The sequence below is a fragment of the Rhinopithecus bieti genome, unplaced genomic scaffold (genome assembly GCF_001698545.2).
Source record: "Rhinopithecus bieti isolate Rb0 unplaced genomic scaffold, ASM169854v2 scaffold_2077, whole genome shotgun sequence".
NCBI classification, from domain to species: Eukaryota; Metazoa; Chordata; class Mammalia; order Primates; family Cercopithecidae; genus Rhinopithecus; species Rhinopithecus bieti.
The window spans coordinates 1542258-1565616 of record NW_016803882.1 but is presented as its reverse complement, the minus strand read 5'-3'; the positions used below and the strand labels follow the sequence as shown (position 1 = coordinate 1565616).

At 45.3% G+C, this 23359-nt stretch overlaps 2 protein-coding genes across 2 annotated transcripts in view; one reads left to right on the top strand and one right to left on the bottom strand.

The window, feature by feature from the left end:
* Positions 1 to 702, bottom strand: LOC108518630 (40S ribosomal protein S26-like). Its single transcript, XM_017857164.1, has one exon. The coding sequence runs from the start codon at positions 445 to 447 to the stop codon at positions 76 to 78; it is 372 nt and encodes a 123-aa protein (XP_017712653.1). The 5' UTR covers positions 448 to 702; the 3' UTR covers positions 1 to 75.
* GSR (glutathione-disulfide reductase) overlaps positions 1 to 23359 on the top strand; it is a 58995-nt gene that overhangs the window by 21052 nt on the left and 14584 nt on the right. The window contains exons 3-8 of the mRNA XM_017856848.1: positions 108 to 430; positions 2073 to 2158; positions 7506 to 7653; positions 10317 to 10371; positions 16499 to 16598; positions 20362 to 20448. Coding sequence (XP_017712337.1) covers positions 108 to 430; positions 2073 to 2158; positions 7506 to 7653; positions 10317 to 10371; positions 16499 to 16598; positions 20362 to 20448 — 799 coding nt within the window. The remainder of the gene's footprint in view (positions 1 to 107; positions 431 to 2072; positions 2159 to 7505; positions 7654 to 10316; positions 10372 to 16498; positions 16599 to 20361; positions 20449 to 23359) is intronic.

The window sequence follows — 23359 nt, the reverse complement described above, 5'->3', positions numbered from 1 at the left end:
TTTTTTTTTAAGTACAATTTCCATTTTATTTTTCTCCAGAGAATAGTCTGTCTCAGTCTTTAAGGACTCAGCTCCTTACATGGGCTTTGGTGGGGGACGTGGGGCAGCACCCGCAGGTCTAAATCGGGGAGGGGGTGTTCGGTCCTTGCGGGCTTCACGAGATCGATTCCTGACTACTTTGCTGTGAATTGCACGACTCACACAGTAATGCAGCTTCACATACAGCTTGGGAAGCACATAGGCATCGAAGACGCTCGCTTCAGAAATGTCCCTGACTGCTGTGGCCTCCACTATGTTTTGAATGACGAATTTCTTAATGGCCTTGTCCTTGGGCACGCATCGGGCACAGTTAGTGCAGCGAATAGGCTGCACATGGCCGCGGCCCTTTTTGGCATGACCGTTGTTCCTTCTTTTCTTTGTCATCTTGGATGTACAGACCGAAGACATAGTTTTCTTTCATAACTAAGTGAGCCATAAACTTTTTTAGGGATGGAAGAGGAATTGTGGTAAATATTCACAGTATGAGATTTACAGTTTAGCCATTTTTAAGTATACAATTGAGTGCCATTAAGCACATTCACATAGGTGTACAGTCATCACCACTATTACCACTTCCAGAACTTTCCTGCCATCCCAAACAGAAACTCTATTCCATTAAACAATAACCCCTCATTCTCTTCTCCTGCTGGCCCCTGGGAACCTCTATTCTGCTTTCTGTCTCTATGAATTTGCCAATTCTAGGAAATTCATATAAGTGGAATCATATAATATTTGTTCCTTTATGTCTAGTTTGTTTTCACGGTTTGTCCGTGTTGTCATATGTATCAGAACTTCATTGCTTTTTTTTTTTTTTTTTTTTTTTTGTTAAGACAGGGTCTTGCTCTGTTGCCCACACTGGAATGCAATGGTACAATCATAGCTCACTGCAATCTTGAGCTCCTGGGCTCAAGCTATCCTCCCACTTCAGCCTCCTGAGTAGCTGGAACTACAGGCATGTGCCACCATGCCTGCCTATTTTTTTTATTTTTATTTTTAGTAGAGATGTGGTCTCACTGTGTTGCCCAGGCTAGTCTTGAACTCCTGAGCTGAAGTGATCCTCCCGCCTCAGCCTCCCAATTTGCTGGGATTTCAAGTGTGAGCCACTGTGCCCAGCCTTCATTCCTTTTAAAGGCAGATTAAGATTTCATCATATGGATAAAACCACATTTTGTTTATCCATTCATTCGTTAGTGAATTTTTGGGTTGTTTTTACCTTTTTTTTTTTTTTTTTTTTTGAGACGGAGTCTCGCTCTGTTGCCCAGGCTGGAGTGCAGTGGCGCAATCTCGGCGCACTGCAAGCTCCACCTTCCGGGTTCACGCCATTTTCCTGCCTCAGCCTCTTGAGTACCTGGGACTACAGGCGCCCGCCACCATGCCCGGCTAATTTTTTGTATTTTTTTTTAGTAGAGACGGGGTTTCACCGTGTTAGCCAGGATGGTCTCGATCTCCTAACCTCGTGATCCACGCACCTCAGCCTCCCAAAGTGCTGAGATTACAGGCGTGAGCCACTGCGCCCAGCCTGTTTTACCTTTTGGTTATTGTGAACAATGCTGCTCTGAACATTCCTGTAAAGGTATCTATCTGTTCGGGTCTCTGCTTCCAGTTTCTTCTGGGTCTGTACTTAGAAGTGGAATTGCTGGGTCATATGGCAGTTTTGTGTTAACTATTTAAGGAACTGCTGTAAATCTTTTGAAGCCATAACAGTTTTGAAGAAATTTAGCAGATTTATGTAACAGGTATTTATTAAGTACCCACCACATCCTACGCACACCATGTTCTAGGGACTGTGCCAAAACATTTCTCCTTGTCTTCTGTGCAGAAAGACGATGCCAGCTGAGTGCATTCTCCACTGAGTGGCACAGAGGCTTTTAACACATGGGGCAGCAGAATGAAACAGGGAAGGGATGACTGTCTTCGGAGACATTCACTCACTGTGGTTCCTGTTGACAGTCAGTGATTCTCTGCTCGGGTGTTCAGGGACAGATGCCTTAGTTACTAACTGGAAGGGGAAGATTCTGTTTCTGAGTACTGACTTGGGTTTCATTGCAGTGTTATTAAGGAAAAGCGGGATGCCTATGTGAGCCGTCTGAACACCATCTATCAAAACAATCTCACCAAGGTGTGTATGCTGGGTTTTTAACTTTGAGAAAAAGCTGTTCCCTTCTTGAGTACTCAGCTAAGTCTTGCCAGACTGTAGCTCTATTTATTTATTTTTATTATTATTATTTTTTTTGGAGACGGAGTCTTGCTTTGTTGCCCAGGCTGGAGTGCAGTGGCGTGATCTCGGCTCACTGCAACCTCCACCTCCTGAGTTCAAGCAATTCTTCTGCCTCAGCCTCCTGAGTAGCTGGGTCTACAGGCTACATTGTGTGCCACCATGCCCAGTTAATTTTTGCATTTTTTAATAGAGACAGGGTTTCATCATGTTGGCCAGGCTGGTCTTGAACTCCTGACCCTAGGTGATCTGCCCACCTTGTCCTCTCAAAGTGCTGAGATTACAGGCGTGAGCCACCGCGCCTGGCCCTATTTTATTTTTAATGACCAAGTCTCTGTCTGTCGCCAGGTTGGAGTACAGTGGTGCAATCATAGCTCACTGCAGCCTCCAAATCCTGGGCTCCTCCCGTCTCCTTAGTAGCTAGGACTATAGGCATGCACCACCACACCTGGCTAATTTTTAAAATATTTTGTGGAGATTTCTTACTATCTTGCCTAGGCTGGTCTTTAAACTCCTGCCTTAGCCTCCCAAAGTGTTGGGATTATAGGCATGAGCCACTGTGCCTGGTCTCTTACTTTTTCTCTTATTGAAATTGACCTGTCAGAGCAGAAGCCTCTGACCCAGCTGGCCAGTCTCTTCTGCAGAGAGAGGGTGGCGTGTGCCAGAGCTGGTAGACCAGGCCTCACCTAATGGCTGCAGCTTGAGTAGATCTGACCTGGCACTTAGATTCAGAAGTCACATACGAGAGACTTTGTGCACCAGTGTGGCAGTTTATTAATTAAAAAGAGGAGTGCCGTCTAGCTGAAAACCTGCCATTGTGTGTTTTTTTGTTTGTTTGTTTGTTTTTTGAGAGAGTTTCTCTAGTCACCCAGGCTGGAATGCAAGAGCACAATCTCAGCTCAGTGCAACCTCTGCCTCCCGCCAGGTTCAAGCAATTCTCCTGCCTCAGCCTCCCGAGTAGCTGGGATTACAGGCATGCACCACCACGCCTAGCTAATTTTTGTATTTTTAGTAGAAACAGGATTTCATCATGTTGGCCAGGGGTCTCGAACTCCTGATCTCAAGTGATCTGCCCACCTCGGCCTCCCAAAGTGCTGAGGTTACAGGCATGAGCTACTGTGCCCGGCCAAACCTGCCATTGTTTATTTGCCTAGAGTAAGACCTCCTTAAGAGACCAAATTAGGATTCAGAAGGTTGTTTTTTTGAATGACATCTGATCAAGAAAACTGGACAGAGGTGTGTTTGCCTCTAGCAACTGTATGTCATCCTTCACTATCCTGATGGTTTCCCCCCTAGTGCTGGGATGTGACACCTTTCCCACCAGGACCATGTGGGTGACATTCACAACCTGTGCATCACTTAACTCTCCTTTTTCTTGACAGTATCTTTCCACCACCCTTCATTTGTCTTTGTGGTCTCACTTTGCTGTTTCTAAGATTTCTTAGGTTTTGTTTGTTTGTTTGTTTGTTTGTGAAACAGAATCTTGCTCTCTCCCCCAGGCTGGAATGCAGTTGTGTGATTTCAGCTCACTGCGACCTCTGCCTCCCAGGTTCAAGCAATTCTTGTGCCTCAGCCTCCCGAGTAGCTGGAACTACAGGCGCATGCCCCCACACCTGCCTAATTTTTTTTGTATTTTTAGTAGAGATAGAGTTTCACCATGTTGGCCAGCTGGTCTCGAACTCCTAACCTTGAGTGATCCGCCTGCATCAGCCTCCCAAAGTGCTGGGATGACAGGGCTGAGCAACCAGCCTTGGCCCTCTTAGGTTATATTTAGATCAGAAACTTTTTTTTTTTTTGAGACAGAGTTTTGCTCTGTTGCCCAGGCTGGAGTGCAGTGGCATGATCTCAGCTCATTACAGCCTGGACCTCCCAGGCTCAAGTGATCCTCCTGCCTTGGCCTTCCGACATGCTGGGATTATAGGCATCAGCCACTACACCTGGCTTAGATCAGTAGATTCTTGACGATAATTGGGCCACTGTGATCTCAGTAGCAGCATATTTATAAACCAATTTTTAGGACAAGCTTCATAGGTAGCTAACTGTATGCAGTTTTATATTCTTATTCATTGGGTTTATTTTTTGGAGGGTGATCTTTTCCAACCTTGATCCACAATCCAGGGGGAAAAATATTTAGAGGCCTGCAGTCCTTATGCACAGGAGATTTTAAGACTGAGTATAGGGTAACACTGGCAGTAGTAAAACACACCAAGTTTTTTATTTTTTATTTATTTACTTGTTTTTTATTTATTTTTATTTTTTGAGATGGAGTCTCACTCTGTCGCCCAGGCTGGAGTGCAGTGGCCGGATCTCGGCTCACTGCAAGCTCCGCCTCCCGGGTTTATGCCATTCTCCTGCCTCAGCCTCCCGAGTAGCTGGGACTATAGGCGCCCACCACCTCGCCCGGCTAGTTTTTTTTTTTTTTTGTATTTTTTAGTAGAGACGGGGTTTCACCATGTTAGCCAGGATGGTCTCGATCTCCTGACCTCGTGATCTGCCCGTCTCAACCTCCCAAAGTGCTGGGATTACAGGCTTGAGCCAATGCGCCTGGCCCCAAATTTTTTATTTTGTTTTAATTATTTTTTTGAAGTCAGGATCTCACTCTCTTGCCCAGACTGGAGGGCACTGGCATGATGACAGCTTACTGTAGCCTTAACCTCCCAGGCTCAAGCAATCCTCCCACCTCAGCCGCCTGAGTAGCTTGGACTATAAGCACTGTCCCACCATACCCTACTACTTTTAAAACATTTTTGTAGAGGCTGGGCGTGGTGGCTCACGCCTGTAGTCACAGCTCTTTGGGAGGCTGAGGCGAGCGGATCATGAGGTCAGGAGATCGAGACCATTCTGGCTAACATGGTGAAACCCCATCTCTACTAAACATACAAAAATTAGCTGGGTGTGGTGGCCTGTAGTCCCACCTACTCACAAGGCTGAGGAAGGAGAATGGCGTGAACCCTGGAGGCGGAGCTTGCAGTGAGCTGAGATTGCGCCATTGCACTCCAGCCTGGGCGAAAGTGCAAGACTCCATCACCAAAATAAATTTTTTTTTTTTTTTTGTAGAGGTGAGGTCTTGCTATGTTGCCCACACTGATCTTGAACTCATGGTCTCAAGCAACCCTTCTGCCTTGTCCTCCCAAAGTATGGGGATTATAGGCATAAACCACTGCATCTGACCTTTTTTTTTTTAATGGAGCTAGCTGAAATACTTTTGCAAAAGAGATAGGAAAATTATTCAGGAGCCAGCATTTTGTAATACTTCAAAATCTTGGTGTGTGCTATAGCTTATGGTGATCTTATGGGGAAGGAATTACTTACAGTTGACCCAGAAGTTCTATATTGCAAAGGAAACTTTCTATTTAATGTCCTAGAAAATGAAAGTAAAAATCTCACTGCTTCTTCCTCTGAACTAGTGTCTGTCCTATTGCCATGTGGGCCACACTCCTTTTTGTCTAGCATTGCAGAGGACGTCATTATGACCTGAGGGAATGGTGTTCTGGAGGCCTGTGGGTTTTGTCTTTGACCTTGATTCAGCTTGATTAAGCCTGGCACCTGCAGGAACAGGCCTGGAGGGTGCAGGGAAAGGAGAAGATAACTCAATTCAGAATCAAGCATGTTCCAAAATGTTAAAGCATTCCACTTTGTAATCATGCTTACATGGTTCCATTATTCTTATAAGTTGACCGTGTTTGCATGCCCCTGCATGTATCGTGGCTGGCAGAAGCATGCCAGCACCCCCTAAGTGAAGGCCTTGGTGCAGAGGATTCCAGTAAGAGCACATCCAAAAGTAAGAGTCTGAGTTCTCCCCGTCTCCAGCATAGAACTTCCGTGTCATGTACTTTTGTGGTATTTTTCCCATTTTACGAAAACACAAGCATTGTGTTTCCCTCCCTTGGCCAGAGTATTCCTGTCTTGGTCTTGCGTCTGCTCATTTCAGCTTTATCCTGTTGTCTTTCTCAGCCTTCTGTCTCTCCTCCAGACACACCAGTCTTTTTGAGAGAGAGTCTTGGCTCTGTCGCCCAGGCTGGAGTGCAGTGGCGCAATCTCGGCTCACTGCAACCTCTGCCTCCCAGGTTCAAGGGAGTCTCGTGCCTCAGCCTCCTGAGCAGTTGGAATTACAGGTGCTCGCCACCACTCCTGGCTAATTTTTATATTTTTAGTAGAGACAGGGTTTCTCCTTGTTGGTCAGGCTGGTCTTGAACTCCCGACCTCGGGTGATCCGCCTGCCTCGGCCTCCCAAAGTGCTGGAATTACAGGTGTGAGCCACCACGCCCAGCCCAGACACACCATTCTGTAATGTGTTCACATTGCACATAAGGAACTTTCACCTTCAATTCTTGGGGGCAAAGATGTCATCTTTCTTACGGGGGTGCCTCGTATATACTTTTTTGTCTCTGGGTTTTGGCCCAAGGTTGCACTTGTATTTCTTCTTCTTTCTTCTTTCTCCTCCTCCTCCTCCCCCTCCCCTCCTTCTACTCCTCCACCCTTCACTTCCTCCCTCCTCCTCCTCCCCCTCCTTTTCCCCCTCTCCTCCTCCTCCCTCCTCAATCTCCACTTCTCCTCCTCCTCCTTCTCCTCCTTTTCTTCCTCTTTTCCTCCTCCTTCTTTCTCCTAATTTCTTTCTTCTAACTTCTTTCTTCTTTCTTCCTCCTCCTCCTCCTTCTCCTCCTCCCCTTTCTCCTCCTCCTCCTTCTCCTTCTTCCTTCCCCTCCTTCTCTTCCCTCCTTCCTTCTTCTTCTTCCTTCTCCTCCTCCTCCTCCTTTTCACTTTGTCATCCAGGCTGGAATGCAGTGGCGCCATCTCAGCTCACTGCAGCCTCAACCTCCCAGATGCAAGCAATCCTCCTGCCTCAGCCCCTCAAAGAGCTGGGACTACAGGTGTGCAGCACCATGCCTGGCTAGTTTTTGTATTTTTAGTAGAGACTGGGTTTTGACATGTTTCTCAGGCTGGTCTCAAATTCCTGAGCTCAAGCTATCCACCCACCTCTGCCTCCCAAAGTGCTAGGATTACAGGTGTAAGCCACTGTGCCCAGCCTATTTCATCTTACTATATACTTCCAGCATCTAATGGCAACCCCTTTCCTAAATATAGGTTGCCAGTTAGGAGTTCTACAGAAACTTGAACAATGGAGAATTGTGTTGGCATCAGCAAACCAAGAATCAAAATGTTTAGTAGACAAATGAAAGTTCTTATAAGTTGCAGCAGGTGTCTTTGTTTTTATTCTAAGAACAGGCTAATGTCATGGTTCCTTCTCTAGTCCCATATAGAAATCATCCGTGGCCATGCAGCATTCACGAGTGATCCCAAGCCCACGATAGAGGTCAGTGGGAAAAAGTACACCGCCCCTCACATCCTGATCGCCACAGGTGGTGTGCCCTCCATCCCTCATGAGAGCCAGATCCCGGGTGAGTCATACAGCAGGTACTCATTAACAGCAGTCAGGAGTTTACCGTTGCTTTCAACCTGACAAGCCATGCCAGGGGATCTGCCTAAACCAGTTCTCTCTTTGGAGCCAGGCCATGGGAGAAGGTCTCTGCAGAACCTAACTCCAGTTGGCCTAGTGGTAGCTTATGATGCAGTCACCCAGGCTGGAGTGCAGTGGCACGATCTTGGCTCACTGCTACCTCCACCTCCTGGGTTCAAGCGACTCTCCTGCCTCAGCCTCCCGAGTAGCTGGGACTATAGGCACGCCACCACCACACCTGGCTAATTTTGGTATTTTTAGTAGAGACGGGGTTTCATCATGTTGGCCAGGCTGGTCTTGAACTCCTCACCTCAGATGATCTGTCCACCTTGGCCTCCCAAAGTGCTGGGATTGGCCATGCCCGGCCAAGAGATTTCATTTGGCCCCAGGCTCAGACATATTGTAGGTAACAGAGGGAGAGAAATCAATGAAAGCCTCATTCTTTCCTTCTCAGCTTAGCATACATTGTTTCCAGCCTCAGTTTGTCAGATGGGTTGTTATTTATAAGACACGTGATAATTTATTGTTTTGTTCCAGAGAGAGAAATCTTCTAAGGATGTAGCTTAAGTAGCTAAGTAAGATTTTATATGCATATTTTCTCTTTTAAGTAGGGAATTATAGAAGATTAAAGCTGTAAGGAATCTCAGAGATGGTCATAACTGCTTTTGCATTTATTTATTTATTTATTTATTTATTTATTTATTTATTTATTTATTTTGAGACGGAGCCTGGCTTTGTCACCAAGGCTGGAGTGCAGTGGCACAATCTAGGCTCACTGCAACCTCCACCTCCCAGGTTCGTGCCATTCTCCTGCCTCAGCCTCCCGAGTAGCTGGGATTACAGGTATCCGCCACCACGCCCAGCTAATTTATGTATTTTAGTAGAGACAGAGTTTCACCATGTTGGTCATGTGGGTCTTAAACTCCTGACCTCAAGTGATCCGCCCACCTCAGCCTCCCAGAGTGCTGGGATTACAGGCATGAGCCACTGTGCCCAGCCTATTATTTTATTTTATATTACTTTATTTTTTTGAGACAGGGTTACTTGCTCTGTTGTCCAGGCTGGAGTGCAGTGCTGCAATCACAGCTCACTAAGGCCTTGACCAGGAGATTTAGATGGGAGATTGCTCAAGTGATCTCTTTCTTTCTTCCCAGCTAGATTGTAAGGACTTTGTGGATGGTGAATATAGTTTATACATCTTTTGAATTCTCCATGGATTGGCTTCATAAGATCCATTATCAGCGTGAAATTTTTTTTTTTTTTTTTTTTTTTTTGAGAGTCTAGCTCTGCCACCCAGGCTGGAGTGCAGTGGCACAATCTCCACTCATCTGGAACCTCTGCCTCCTGGGTTTAAGTGATTCTCTTGCCTCAGCCTTAGTAGCTGGTATTACAGGCATGTGTCATCATCATGTCCAGCTAATTTTTTTTGTATTTTTAGTAGAGGTGGGGTTTTGCCACATTGTCCAGGCTGATCTCAAACTCCTGACCTGAAGTGATCCGCCCACCTCGGCCTCCCAAAGTGCTGGGATTACAGGTGTGAGCCACTGCACCCAGCCTAATATATTTAATAACTGATGAGAAATGAGGGTAGGGGGCCTACTGAGAGAATGAATCAGCAGTTGACAGCTGAAGGCTTTGTCTGCATTATTGGGGGCAGGTGGTAACTGAAGTGGTAAACTGGAGAGAGATACAGGTTGGAAAATAAAATTAAGGTTCAGTTCTAAATAGACTAAGTTTGAAGCCAATGTAAAATTGTGTGGCGAGATAATTAGAAACATGGAACTGCAACCTGGGAAGAAAGTCAAACCTGGAATAATGCATTTGGAAGTCCTGCAAGATAGGACCTGCTATCCTATATCCAAAGGTTTCAATCTCCTTTTCACTACATGTCTATTTCACTATATGGGTTGTACCTCTTGTAATTCAATGTATATACCATATAGGTTGAAACCTTGGAAAGAATAAGGAGAGAGGAAAGGGCCACATTTTTTTTTTTTTTTTTTTTTTTTTTTGAGACGAAATCTTGCTCTGTTCTCAGGCTGGAGTGCAGTGGCACCATCTCGGCTCACTGCAACCTCTGCCTCCCAGGTTCAAGTGATTCTCCTGCCTCAGCCTCCCGAGTAGCTGGGACTACAGGTGTGTGCCACCACGCCCAGCTAATTTTTAATTTTTGTATTTTTAGTAGAGACGGGGTCTCACCACGTTGGCCAGGCCACATAGATTTTGAACTACATAGAAATGTGTCTTTTCAGGCAGGAACGGTGGCTCACGCCTGTAATGAGCTAAGCCCCAGGGTTCCTCCTACCCTTGGGGTGGGAGGGTGAACAGATCCAGCAGAGTCTGTTCATGACTGCTGAGATCTTCATTCTTCAGAGAAATGTAAAAGTTATTTAGCCATCATGGCTTCTGTTTCTAGAGAGAAAATAAAAATGTTGACTTAGGGAGGATTTGGTTGGCAGCTTTCCAAGCAGACGCTTTAACAAAACTTGTCAAAACGGAGACTATGTTGGCTGTGAAAGTGTTTGGCTTTTGCATAAAATGTTGTGATTATTTTGCAAGAGAAAGAGCAGTCTTGTGTGATCTCTGTTGCCTTTTTCTACATAGGTGCCAGCTTAGGAATAACCAGCGATGGATTTTTTCAACTGGAAGAATTGCCTAGGTAAGCTGACCTGACCTGACTTCAGTGACTCATTCTTCCTTAGTGTCTCCTCGTGGCTTTTCTTCGTCCTCTCCTCCCAAGCATTTAATGTAGGCCTTTCCTGAATTCCGTCCTCTTACCATGACCTTGTATATCTCATTCCTAGAACTCCTCAGTAGATCCCTCAAATCTTTCATGCTTTCAATCAGAGGCCAAAGTCAAATGCAGAGTAATTTGAAGACTGCATAACAGAGTCCTAAAACTGTCTTCTTTCTTCAGCTTGATACGGCATCAATTAAGAATATGTCTGAAGGAGCTTGTATTTTAGAATAGAATAGCTGGTTTTGGCCAGATGTGGTGGCTCATGGCTGTAATCCCAGCACTTTGGGAGGCTGAAGCGGGCAGGTCATCTGAGGTCAGGAGCTTGAGACCAGCCTGGACAACATGGTGAAACCCCATCTCTACTAAAACTGAAAATTAGCTGGGCGTGGTGGTGCGGGCCTGTAGTCTCAGCTACTTGGGAAGCTGAGGCAGGAGAATCACTTGAATTCTCAAAGCGGAGGTTGCAGTGAGACAAGATCACACCAAGAAAGAAAGAGAGAAAGAGAGAGTGCGCCACCACACCCAGCTAATTTTGTATTTTTGATAGAGATGGGGTTTCTCCATTTTGGTCAGGCTGGTCTCGAACTCCTGACTTCAGGTGATCTGCCCACCTCAGCCTCCCAAAGTGCTGGAATTACAGGTGTGAGCCACCACGCCCAGCCAGATTTTCTTTTCATGAAAAAAAGTTTATTTTATTTTTTGAGACAGGGTCTTCTTCCATTGCCCAGGCAGGAGTGCAGTGGTGCCATCATGGCTTGCGGTAGCCTTGAGCTTTTGGGCTCAAGCAGTCCTTTCACCTCAGCCTCCCGAGTAGCTGGGACTCCAAACGTGCACCACCATACCTGGTTAACTTTTTAATTTGAATTTTTGTAGAGGTGGGGTCTCGTTCTGTTGTTCAGGCTGGTCTAGAATTCCTCGCCTCAAGCAATGCTCCCACCTGGGCCTCCCAAAGCAGTACAAATACAAGCAGAGGCCACCGTGCTGAATGGATTCAGATTCATAGAGAGGGGAAAAAGATCATGAGAAAGTTTGTTTCTCTGATTTGAAGTTGCTGCACATTGCAGGCTTTCTAGTTTAGAGGGATCCTCCTGTCACTTGTGAGAAGAGGTGATGCCTGGAAACAGGTGGAGGGACCCAACGTGTTGGTGCAGGGTCTGGCCTTCATTCATCTTCTGAGTGGCACTCACTGTGGAGTTTGCATTGCTCAACTCTTCTGCTCCCTCAGGGGCTGTGCTAATCCAGTTTGCGGTCCTAATCCTATGCTTTCAGAAAGTCTTTTAGGGAGAGTGACTAATAGTCCATGAGCCTGTCTTCACTTTGAATCACCCAGAGTCATGGACAGTGCAGACAGCACGAGGCAGTTCAGAAAGGACCAGGGAGCCACTTTGCAGTTCCATAGGATGGTGAAAATGTCCCTTGAAGATACTCAGACCAGGGAGGCTTCTGACTTGGAGGAGTTCTAAGAAAAGCATACAATCTTTTTCAGTTTGCAGGTCGTAGAAATGTGTTAGAGAACAGCCTTTCTTCCCTGTGATCCACCCTGCATTGTTTGATTTTTAGGGTTGAATAACATGACATATGTGAGGATGTAGTGAGACATGCAGTCATGACTCATTATGTTTGGATAATGTAATTTCATTCCGGACTCACCCTCAAAGAAGTTGCATTGTAGATAGTTGTTCATTAGCGATTTTAAATATTTACATTTATGTATGTCATCAACAAAAGGCTCTGAAACACAAGAAAATGAATTTACAATGGATATGTGATTTTTCAAGTCTACTTTATCTTTGTTATGGTGTTGGTGAATAAGTAAATAATTGGGCAAGTAAGTAAATAATGTAGGGAAGATAGCATGATTTAGTTTTTGCGCTGAGGGGCTTCTGGTTGGATGGAGCATGAACACCGTGGAATACTGTGGCATGAGTAGTCCTGGGGCTGTATTGAGGTAAAGAGAAATCTTTTAGGGATTCAGCTGCCTGAAAGATCAGTTCCAGAAGCCAGGCACAGTGGCTTATGCCTGTATTCCCAGCACTTTGGGAGGCCTGAGGCGAGCGAATTGCGTGAGCCCAGGAGTTTGAAACCAGCCTGGGCAACACAGCACAACCTGATCTCTGCAAAAAAAATACAAAAATTAGCTGGGCGTGGTGGCATGTGCTGGTAGTCTCAGCTGCTTGGGAGGCTCAGGCCAGAGGATCACTTGAGCCCAGGAGTTTGAGACCAGCCTGGGCAACACAGCACAACCCAATCTCTGCAAAAAAATATAAAAATTAGCTGGGCATGGTGGCATGGGCTGGTAGTCTCAGCTGCTTGGGAGGCTCAGGCTGGAGGATCACTTGAGCCCAGGAGTTTGAGACCAGCCTGGGCAACACAGGGAGATACTGTCTCTACACAGAACTTTTTAAAGCAGAGTTTCACTGTTGTTGTCCAGGCTGGAGTGCAATGGCGTGATCTCGGGCCCATTGCAACCTCCACCTCCCAGGTTCAAGTGATTCTCCTGCCTTAGCCTCCCTAGCAGCTGAGATTACAGGTGTGTGCACCAGGCCCAGCTAATTTTGTATTTTTAGTAGAGACGGGGTTTTACCATATTGGTCACGCTGGTCTCAAATTCCTGACCTCAGGTGATCCACCCACCTTGGCCTCCCAAAGTACTGGGATTATAGGCATGAGCCACTGTGCCCAGCCTCTACACACAAATTTTAAAATTAAAGAAGAAATTCCACACCCAGGTACGGTGGCTCATGCCTGTAATCCCAGCACTTTGGGAGGCTGAGGCAGGCAGATCACTTAAGGTCAGGAGTTTGAGACCAGCCTGGTCAACATGGTGAAACCCTGTCTCTACTAAAATACAAAAATTAGCCAGCCACGGTGATGTGCACCTGTAATCCTAACTACTCAGGAGGTTAAGGTACGAGAGTCACTTGAATCCAGGAGGCAGAGGTTGATGTGAACTGAGATCACGCTACTACACACCAGCCTGGGCAATGCAGTGAGACTCTGTCTCAAAAAAAAAAAAAAGGGGGCTGAGCACAGTGACTCACGGTGGCTCACGCCTGTAATCCCAATACTTCAGGAGGCCGAGGCAGGTGGATCACCTGAGATCAGGAATTCGAGACCAGCCTGACCAACATGGAGAAACCCCATCTCTACTAAAAATACAAAATTAGCCAGGCATGGTTGACGCATGCCTGTAATCCCAGCTACTCAGGAGGCTGAGGCAGAAGAGTCTTTTGAACCCGGGATGTGGAGGTTGCAGTGACTGGAGATTGCACCATTGCACTCCATCCTGGGCAACAAGAGTGAAACTCCATCTAAAAAAAAAAAAACAAAATTCCTCAAGGATGGGGGCCATTGTTCATCCAGTGTAGTGCAAAGCTTAGCTCAAAGTAGAATGTACATAATAAGTGTTTGGGGAAGAAAGAGAAGACAGAGGAAATAAGGAGGGAAAATTCAGAGAAAAGAAAAGAGGTCAACACATTGTTAGGAAGGAGGGAGTGGAGATAGAGAAAGAGCGATTTCACGGGTTTTGAACCACATAGAAATTTGTCTTTTTAGGCCGGGCGCAGTGTCTCATGCCTGTAATCCCAACACTTTGGGATGCCGAGGTGGACGGATCACTTGAGGCCAGGAATTTGAGACCAGCCTGGCCAACATGAAAAAAATCTCATCTTTACTAAAAATGCAAAAATTAGCTGAACATACTGGTGAACACCTGTAGTCCCAGCTAGACTGAGGCAGGAGAATCACTTGAACCCCAGAGGTGGAGGTTGTAGTGAGCCAATATCATGCCACTGCACTCCAGCCTGGGTAACAGAGTGAGACTCTTAAAAAAAAAAAAAAAGGAGAAAATTGGTCTTTTCTTATTGTGCATTGCAGGATGAGAGAGTCATCACTTCTAACCTGTAGCCATTTGGGTTCTTAATTTATAATCCATCCTGACCTTAAGCCCTCAGAACTCCGAATACTTTGCCTATGGGAGGTGTTAAAGAACGGTTTCCTTCGTCTCTGATTAGCACTGTAGAATGGTAGAGGTCGGTGTTTGAAACTTTAGAAGACTCCAGTCCCTGATAGGACAGCTCCAGCCGAAGGTACTTATAGCCTGGGCTGTAGTATGGAAGTCAACATTATTGCTCTAGGGCAGGACCAGAGCTTCTCCACCAGCCTTAGCCTTTCAGACCTTAAGCAATTCAGACCTTCATTCAAGCATTTATCTAGTGCTTAAGATTATTTTATATATTTTATTTTATATATATATATTTTTAATTGTTTTAAATCTTTAAAAAAATAAGATGGGGTCTTACTCGGTTGACCAGGTTGGTTTTGAACTCTTAGCTTCAAGCAGTCCTCCCACCTGGGCTTCCCGAAGTGCTGGGATTATAGTTGTGAGCCACCACACCTGGCCAAGATTCTTTTTTTAGACCAAAATTTATTCAGGCAGTTTAGCTTGACTACAGTTTTGTCCTACAGATTACAACTGGCTTGTGTAAATTGGCCTTTGATCATATTGCAATGATTGATAGAACTAAATAGCAAACAAGGAGGTACACTGAATAGAGGAGAGTGATGGTGGTGAGATCTGTGACCCTGATTTTAGTTTTAGGTGTGAGGATCTTTGCATAAGGAATCATTCCTTATTTCCAAAGGTTTTGTGTCCTCTCTGAGGAAATGAAGCTGAAGAGCTTTAAAACAATGAAAATATATTTCCCTTCTTCTGTGAGGGAATATTAGGGATTTTTCTTTTCTTTTGAGATAGGGTCTTTTGCTCTGTCACCCAGGCTAGACTGCAGTGGTGCAGTCATAGCTCACTGCAGCCTCCATCTCCCAGACACAAGTTATCCTCCTGCCTCAACCTCCCAAGTAACTGAGACCACAGACACGCACTTTCATACTTGGCTAATTTTTATTTTTACTTTTAGGTTTTTTTTTTTTTTTTTTTTTTTTTTTTGAGACAGAGCCTTGCTCTGTTGCCCAGGCTGGAGTTCATTGGTGCAATCTTGGCTTACTACATCCTCTGTCTCCCGAGGGCAAGTGATTATCCTGCCTCAGCCTCCCAAGTAGCTGGGATTACAGGCGCACGCCACTGTGCCTGGCTAACGTTTTGTATTTTTAGTAGAGACAGGGTTTCACCATGTTGGCCAGGCTGGTCTCGGACCCCTGACCCAGGTGATCCACCCATCTCAGCCTCCCAAAGTGCTAGGATTACAGGCATGAGCCACCGTGCCTGGCCTTACTTTTACGTTTTTGTAGAGATGGGGTCTCACTATGTTGGGCAGGCCCAAAGGGATATTTTCTACTTAAAGTTATGGTGGTATCCAGGATTGGATCTTGGAACAGAAAAAAAGAGATTAATAGAAAAACTGGACTGGGCAAGGTGGTTTACACCTATAATGCTGACACTTTGGGAGGCCAAGGCCAGAGCATTGTTTGAGCCCAGGAGCTGAGACTAGCCTGGGCAACATGGTGAGACTCTGTCTCTATTTGAAAAAAAAAAAAAATATATATATATATGTATATATGTATATGTATATGTATATATGTATATATGTATATGTATATATGTATATATGTATATGTATATATGTATATATGTATATATGTATATATATGTATGTATATATGTATATATGTGTGTATATATATATGTATATATATATATTAGCTGGGTGTGGCAATGCATATCTGTAGTCCCAGCTACTCGGGTGGCTGAGGCTGGAGGATCGCTTGAGTCCTGGAGGTTGAGGCTGCAGTGAGCTGTGTTCACACCACTACACTCCAGCCTAAGTGACAGAGTGAGACCCTGTCTCAAAAAAACAGGGAAAAAGTGGTGAAAATCTGCAGTCTAGGGTTTAGTCATTAGTAATATACCAATGTCAATTTCTTATTTTGACAAAGGTACCTTAGTTAAGTAAAATGTTAACTTTAGGGAAAACTGATCAAGGGGTATAATGAGGGAAATCTCTGTACTATCTCTGCAACTTTTCTGTAAATGTAAAATTATTCCAAAATTAGTTTATTTAAAAGTACTAACCCTGTGCTTGCATCTCAGCCGCAGCGTCATTGTTGGTGCAGGTTATATTGCTGTGGAGATAGCAGGGATCCTGTCAGCCCTGGGTTCTAAGACATCACTCATGATACGGCATGATAAGGTAAATTCCACCTTTTCCTTTTCCCTTTTCTTGATGTTAATTTAAAAAATGAAGAATTTTTTCTTATGTTGTCATTAAATACTAGGGTGCAAAACAGGTGGGGGTCAGTTGGTTGGTTTCACATGGTGCTGTATCCAAGTTACCTGAATTTGGCCAATATCCCTCCCAGTTGTTGGTTGATGATGATAATTCTGAGTTGGTCAAATTGGCTGGTAATTTCATCACTAAATGGTAGATAGTCATGAGATGCCCTCACAGGGAGACATGGGGGCCTAAACATAACTATTAGCTAAATTAAACAGACTGTTAGGTTAATTTTTTTTTTTAATTAATTAGAGTCTCACTCTGTTGCCCAGGCTGGAGTACAGTGACACCATCTTGGCTCACTGCAACCTCTGCCTCCTGGGCTCAAGTGATTCTCATGCCTCGGCCTCCCGAGTAGCTGAGATTACAGGTGTCCACCACCATGCCTGGCTAATTTTTGTATTTTTAGTAGAGACAGAGTTTCACCGTGTTCACCAGGATGGTCTCAATTTCCTGACCTCGTGATCTGCTCACCTCAGCCTCCCAAAGTGCTGGGATTACAGGCGTGAGCCCTGCCAGGTTAATTTATTAATTTCTGGAAATCAATTTTATATGATCAAGTAATGTTAGATTGGTTGCCACTCATTCCAAACAATTTACTAAATTCTTTGCATTAAAGCAGGGGTGTCCAATCTTTTGGCTTCCCTGAGCCACACTGGAAGAAGTAGAATTGTCTTGGGCTACATATAAAATATACTGACACAAACAATGGCTGATGAGCTAATAGTAAAATAAATTGCAAGCTGGGCACAGTGGCTCATGCCTCTAATTTCCAGCACTTTGGGAGGCCGAGGCAGGCGGATCACTTGAGGTCAGTAGTTGGAGACCAGCCTGGCCAACGTGGTGAAACCCCATCTCTACTAAAAATCCAAAAATTATCCAGGCATGGTGGCAGGTAACTATAATGAGTGAGCCGAGATCGCACCACTGCACTCCAACCTGGGCAACAGAGCAAGACTGTGTCTCAAAAAAAAAAAAAAAACCTGCAAAAAAAATCTCATAGCAGTTTAAGAAAGTGTACAGATTTGTGTTGGGCCACATTCAGAGTCATCTTGGTCTGCACTCTGGCCTGCAGGCTGATGCAGATTGAATGAGCTTGCATTAAAGGCAATCCTGTAGATCATACACTTGAACTTCTTTTTTTTTTTTTTTAGAGACAGTCTTGCTCTGTCACCCAGTCTGCAGTACAGTGGCGTGATCATAGCTCACTGCAGCCTTCTGAGCTCATAGGATTTTCCTGCCTCAGCCTTCCAAGAAGCTGAGGCTACAGGTGTGGGCCAACATGCCCTGACTAATTTTTTTTTTTTTTTTTTGAGACAGGGTCTCACTGTGTTGCCCAGGCTGGAGTGCAGTGGTGCATCATGGCTCATTGCAGCCTCAGCCTTCTGGGCTCAAGCGATCTTCCCACCCCAGCCTCCCAAATAGCTAGGACTACAGGAGCATGCCACCACACCCAGCGAGGTTTTGCCATGTTGCCCAGGCTGGTCTCAGATCCCTGAGCTCAAGTGATCTGCCCACCTCGGCCTCCCAAAGTGGTTGGAATTACAGGCATGTGCCACCTGACTAATTTTTTATCTACTTTTAGAGATGAGGTCTTACTATGTTGCCCAGGCTGGTCTCGAACTCCTGGCCTCAAGCTATCCTCCTGCCTCCGGTTCCCAAGTAGCAGGGAGGAGTTCAAGACCAACCTGGGCAGCATAGTGAGACCCCCATCTCTACTACAAAAAATTAAAAAATTAGCAAGGCATAGTGGTATACGCCTGTAGTTCCAGCTACTTGGGAGGCTGAGGTAGGAGAATCACTTGAATCCAGGAGGTCAAGGCTGCAGTGAGCAAAGATCATTGCAGTCTAGCCTGGGCAGCTGACTGTTCCTAACAAACTTGACTTAGGTAAGCCACATAATGCCTTTGGGACCTAGTTCTTCAGGGACAGAATTTATCAGATCCCTAACTACCAAGATGCTATGATTCTAATTCTTTTTTCTTTTTTTTTTTTTGAGATGGCGTCTCGCTCTGTTGCCCAGGCTGGAGTGCAATGATGCGATCTCAGCTCACTGCAAGCTCCGCCTCCTGGGTTCACACCATTCTCCTTGCTTAGCCTCCTGAGTAGCTGGGACTACAGGCACCCGCCACCATGCCTGGCTAATTTGTTGTATTTTTAGTAGAGATGGGGTTTCACCATGTTAGCCAGGATGGTCTTTCAAGTTCAAGACCAGTAAAAATGCTGGACTGATGGTGGAGGCTACCATCATAACCATCTTAGGACCTTCAGTAGACTATTTTCTCCACTCTCCCAACTCAAGTCTTACCTCCCTTCATTCCACTTAAGAATATACAGGGATCCCAGGCACAATGGCTCACACCTGTAATCCCAGCACTTGCAAGGCCAAGGCAGGATGCTCACCTCGTGATCTGCCCATCTGGGTCTCCCAAAGTGCTGGGATTACAGGCATAAGTCACGGCACCTGGCCTGATTCTAATTCTTATGTGAGCAGATGGAGGGAGACAGGGATTCTGAGAATCCTAGGCAGTATGTACTTCAAGGAACTTTCTCTGTGACTTTGAAACTGGTTATATAATTAGCTCCACGAGGTTTAGGTCCTGAAAAATTTTTTCACAGGGAAGTATTATTTTGCTAGAATATATCCAGCAAATTAGAAGGATGGGGAAAGGCAGAGGAGTTCGTAGCTTGAATTTATAAGTAAATATGTAAATAAACTGCAGCACTCTGTCAATAGAGGGGGCAATTCCTGCATCCGTCAAATTGGTTACTTCGCAGAGAGCCACATCCTACTTGGGCTTCCTGCCCTCTCCCATCCCGAATGCACCAAGTTCATTCTCCTTTTTCCTGTCCCGGTGTTAACTCCATTTTAGAGCTACTCTGGCCGGGCATGGTGGCTCATGCCTATAATCCCAGCACTTTGGGAAGCCGAGGTGTGCGTTATCACCTGAGGTCAGGAGTTTGAGGCCAACCTGGCCAACATGGTGAAACCCTGTCTCTACCAAAAATATACAAAAATTAGCCAGGCATGGTGTCAGGTGCTTGTAATCCCAGCTCCTTGGAAGGATGAAGCAGGAGAATTGCTTGAACCCGGGAGGTGGAGGTTACAGTGAGCTGAGATGGTACCCCCGCATTCTAGTCTGGGTGGCAGAGCAAGACTCCTTCTCAAAAAAAAAAAAAAAAGAAAGAAAGAAAGAAAAAGAAAAGGAAAAGAACTACTCTGTGAAGAACTCATGACCTCCCACCTGAACTCCACATGTGGATGATCATAGATATATCTTCAAAGCCAACCTGTTGAGATTTATAGCTAGACAAGATTTTGCTAGTGAACCTTCCCTTCAGTCATATCAGAGAGAAAGCAGACCTTGAGATACGAAAGGTGAAAAGAGAATTTCTGTTCCCTGGACTTAAGGAAAAGAGAAGCAAGCTTTGCGAGAAGACAGTGGACAATGACTGTCCATTTAACTGTAAGACAGGAGTTCGTGAAGTCGTATGTGTTGCAGATGGTGGTGGTGACATAGGAAAGTAGGGAATTTATTAATACTCCACTCCCAATATTGACATAAATAAGGAGGAAATAATTAGGGGAGAGATATGCTGAAGTTTCCCTGCTAAGTTTGTAGTGTCTTTGCTCAAGTTTTCTTCCTCTCCCATTACCCATCCCTATGTTGATATGCAGGTACTTAGAAGCTTTGATTCAATGATCAGCACCAACTGCACGGAGGAGCTGGAGAACGCTGGCGTGGAGGTGCTGAAGTTCTCCCAGGTACAGTGCCGAGCCCAGGCACGCACATGGTCCCCAGTCAATCACACTTTCTGCCTGTGGCTTCGCCCAGTTAGTTTAAAACACAAACACTCTGTCTACCCCGGTCCATATATTCCCCCTCTAGAGTACTCCCGATTATTTCCTTCCTCCTAAGAAGCTGTATTTTGGCCGGGCACGGTGGCTCATGCTTGTAATCCCAGCACTTTGGGAGGCTGAGGTGGGCGGATCACTTGAAGTCAGGACTTCAAGACCAGCCTGGCCAACATGGTGAAACCCTGTCTCTACTAAAAATACAAAAATTAGCCGGGCATGGTGTTGTGCACCTGCAATCGCAGCTACTCTGGAGGCTGAGGCAGGAGAATTGCTTGAACCCGGAAGGCAGAGGTTGCAGTGAGCCGAGATTGTGCCACTGCACTGCAGCCTGGGCGACAACAGTGAGACTCCATCTCAAAAAAACAAAAAACAAAAAACAAAAAAAAACCAAAAAACAAAATAAACCAGCTGGGTGCGTTGGCTCACACCTGTAATCCCAGCACTTTGGGAGGCCAAGGCGGGCGGATCACCTGAGGTCAGGAGTTCGAGACCAGCCTGACCAACATGGAGAAACCCTCATCTCTACTAAAACTACGAAATTAGCTGGGTGTGGTGGCACATGCCTGTAATCTAAGCTACCCAGGAGGCTGAGGCAGGAGCATCACTTGAACACAGTAGGTGGAGGTTGTGGTGAGCTGAGATTGCCCCATTGCACTCCAGCCTGGGCAACAAGAGTGAGACTCCATCTCAAAAAAAAAAAAAAAAAAACAACAACGTATTTTGCATTACAGCATTGAAGTCAAGGGTAAAATATTAGAAACCTGGCAATTGAATTTAGATGAACTTTGATTTTTGTTGTTGTTGTTGTTGTTGTTGAGGCAATGTCTCACTTTGTCACCCAGGCTGGAGTGCAGTGGTGCAATCTCAACTCACTGCATCCTCAACCTCCTAGGCTCAAGCAATCCTTCCATCTCTGCCCCCACCAAGTAGCTGGGACTACAGGCACATGCCACCACGCCTGGCTAATTTTTTTGTATTTTTTGTAGAGATAGGGTTTTGCCACGTTGGCCAGGCTGGGCTTGAACTCCTGAGCTGAAGCGATCTGCCCACCTTGGCCTCCCAAAGTGTTAGGATTACAGGCATGAGCCATCACACCAAGCCTCTGATTTTTTAAAATTTGGATTTTAAAACTTTGATTTTTGTGCTCAGATGCCTTATTATACATCCTTATTTTTTTTAGATTTATACTTATTTTTTAGGAAATAATATGGAATCTAATTTTTGTCTTTTTTTTTTTGAGATAGAATTTCACTCTGTTGCCCAGGCTGGAGTGCAGTGGTGCCATCTCGTCTCACTGCAACCTCTGCCTCCTAGGCTCAAGGGATTCTCCTGCCTCAGCCTCCTGAGTAGCTGGGATTACAGTCATGCACCACCATGCCTGACTAATTTTTGTATTTTTCGTAGAGACGGGGTTTCGCCATTTTGGCCAGGCTGGTCTGCAACTCCTGACCTCAAGTGATCTGCTCATCTCAGCCTCCCAGGAAGCACAGGCGTGAGCCACTGTGCCCAGCCTATCTTTTTTGGTTTTTTGTTTTGTTTTGTTTTGTTTTTGAGACAGGGTCTCGCTCTGTCACCCAGGCTGGAGTGCAGTGGCACAGTCACAGCTCACTGCAACCTCCACCTCCCAGGTTTAAGTGATTCTCCTGCCTCAGCTGGGAATACAGGCACCTGCCACCATGCCCAACTAATTTTTGTATTTTGTTTTAGTAGAGATGGGGTTCCACCATGTTAGCAGGCTGGTCTTGAACTCCTGGCCTCAAGCGATCTGCCCACCTCAGCCTCCCAAAGTGCTGGGATTACAGGCGTGAGCCACCGTGCCCGGCCTCTATCTTTCATTTTTAAAATTATTTTTCTTAACACAAGGTCTTGCTGTGTTGCCCAGGCTGTAGTGCAGTTCCACGATCATTGCTCACTGCAGTCTCTAACTCCTGGGCTCAAGCGATCCTCCCACCTAGCTTCCTGAGCAGCTGGGACTACAGGTGCATGCCACCATGCCTGGCTAATTAAAAAAAAAAAATTGTAGAGATGGAGTCTCGCTATGTTGCCCAGGCTGTTCTCAAACTCCTGAGCTCAAGTGATCCTCTAGCCTCAGCCTCCCAAAGTGTTGGGATTACAGGTGTGACCCACCATGCCCAGCCTGGAATCTAATTTTAAATCATACCCTTTGAATTTTGTAGATAGAATTACAAAGTGCTTTATTCCTCAAGCAATCACTTGAATTTCAGGCGGAATTTTCCTAGAGAATTAGCCTTTTAAAATGATCTTCCCTTCCCCCACACAGCCTCACCTTTTCAGTATAGACCACATCAAATAAAATTGTGAATGTAAAAATGCTGGGCTGGTGGTGGAGGCTACCATCATAACCATCTTAGAACCTTCAGTAGACTATTTATTTTCTCCACTCTCCCAGCCCAAGTCTTACCTCCCTTTATTCCACTCAAGAATATATAGGGATCCGGGCACAGTGGCTCACACCTGTAATCCCAGCACTTGCAAGGCCAAGGCAGGAGGAGAATCAGTTGAGGCCGTGAGTTAGAGACCAGCCTGGGCAACATAACAAGAGGCCATCTCTATGAAAAATTTAAAAATTAGCCAGATGAGGTAGCACATGCCTGTTGTCCCAGCTACCCAGGAGGCTGAAGTGGGAGGAGAGCCTGAGCCCAGGAGGCTGATCTTGCCACTGCACTCCAGCCTGGGCAACAGAGCAAGTCTCTTAAAGAAAAATAAATAAATACATAAATACATTATATATTTTATTTATATATTTATTTATATTTTATGTATAAATATGTATTTATATATTTATATATTTATATTT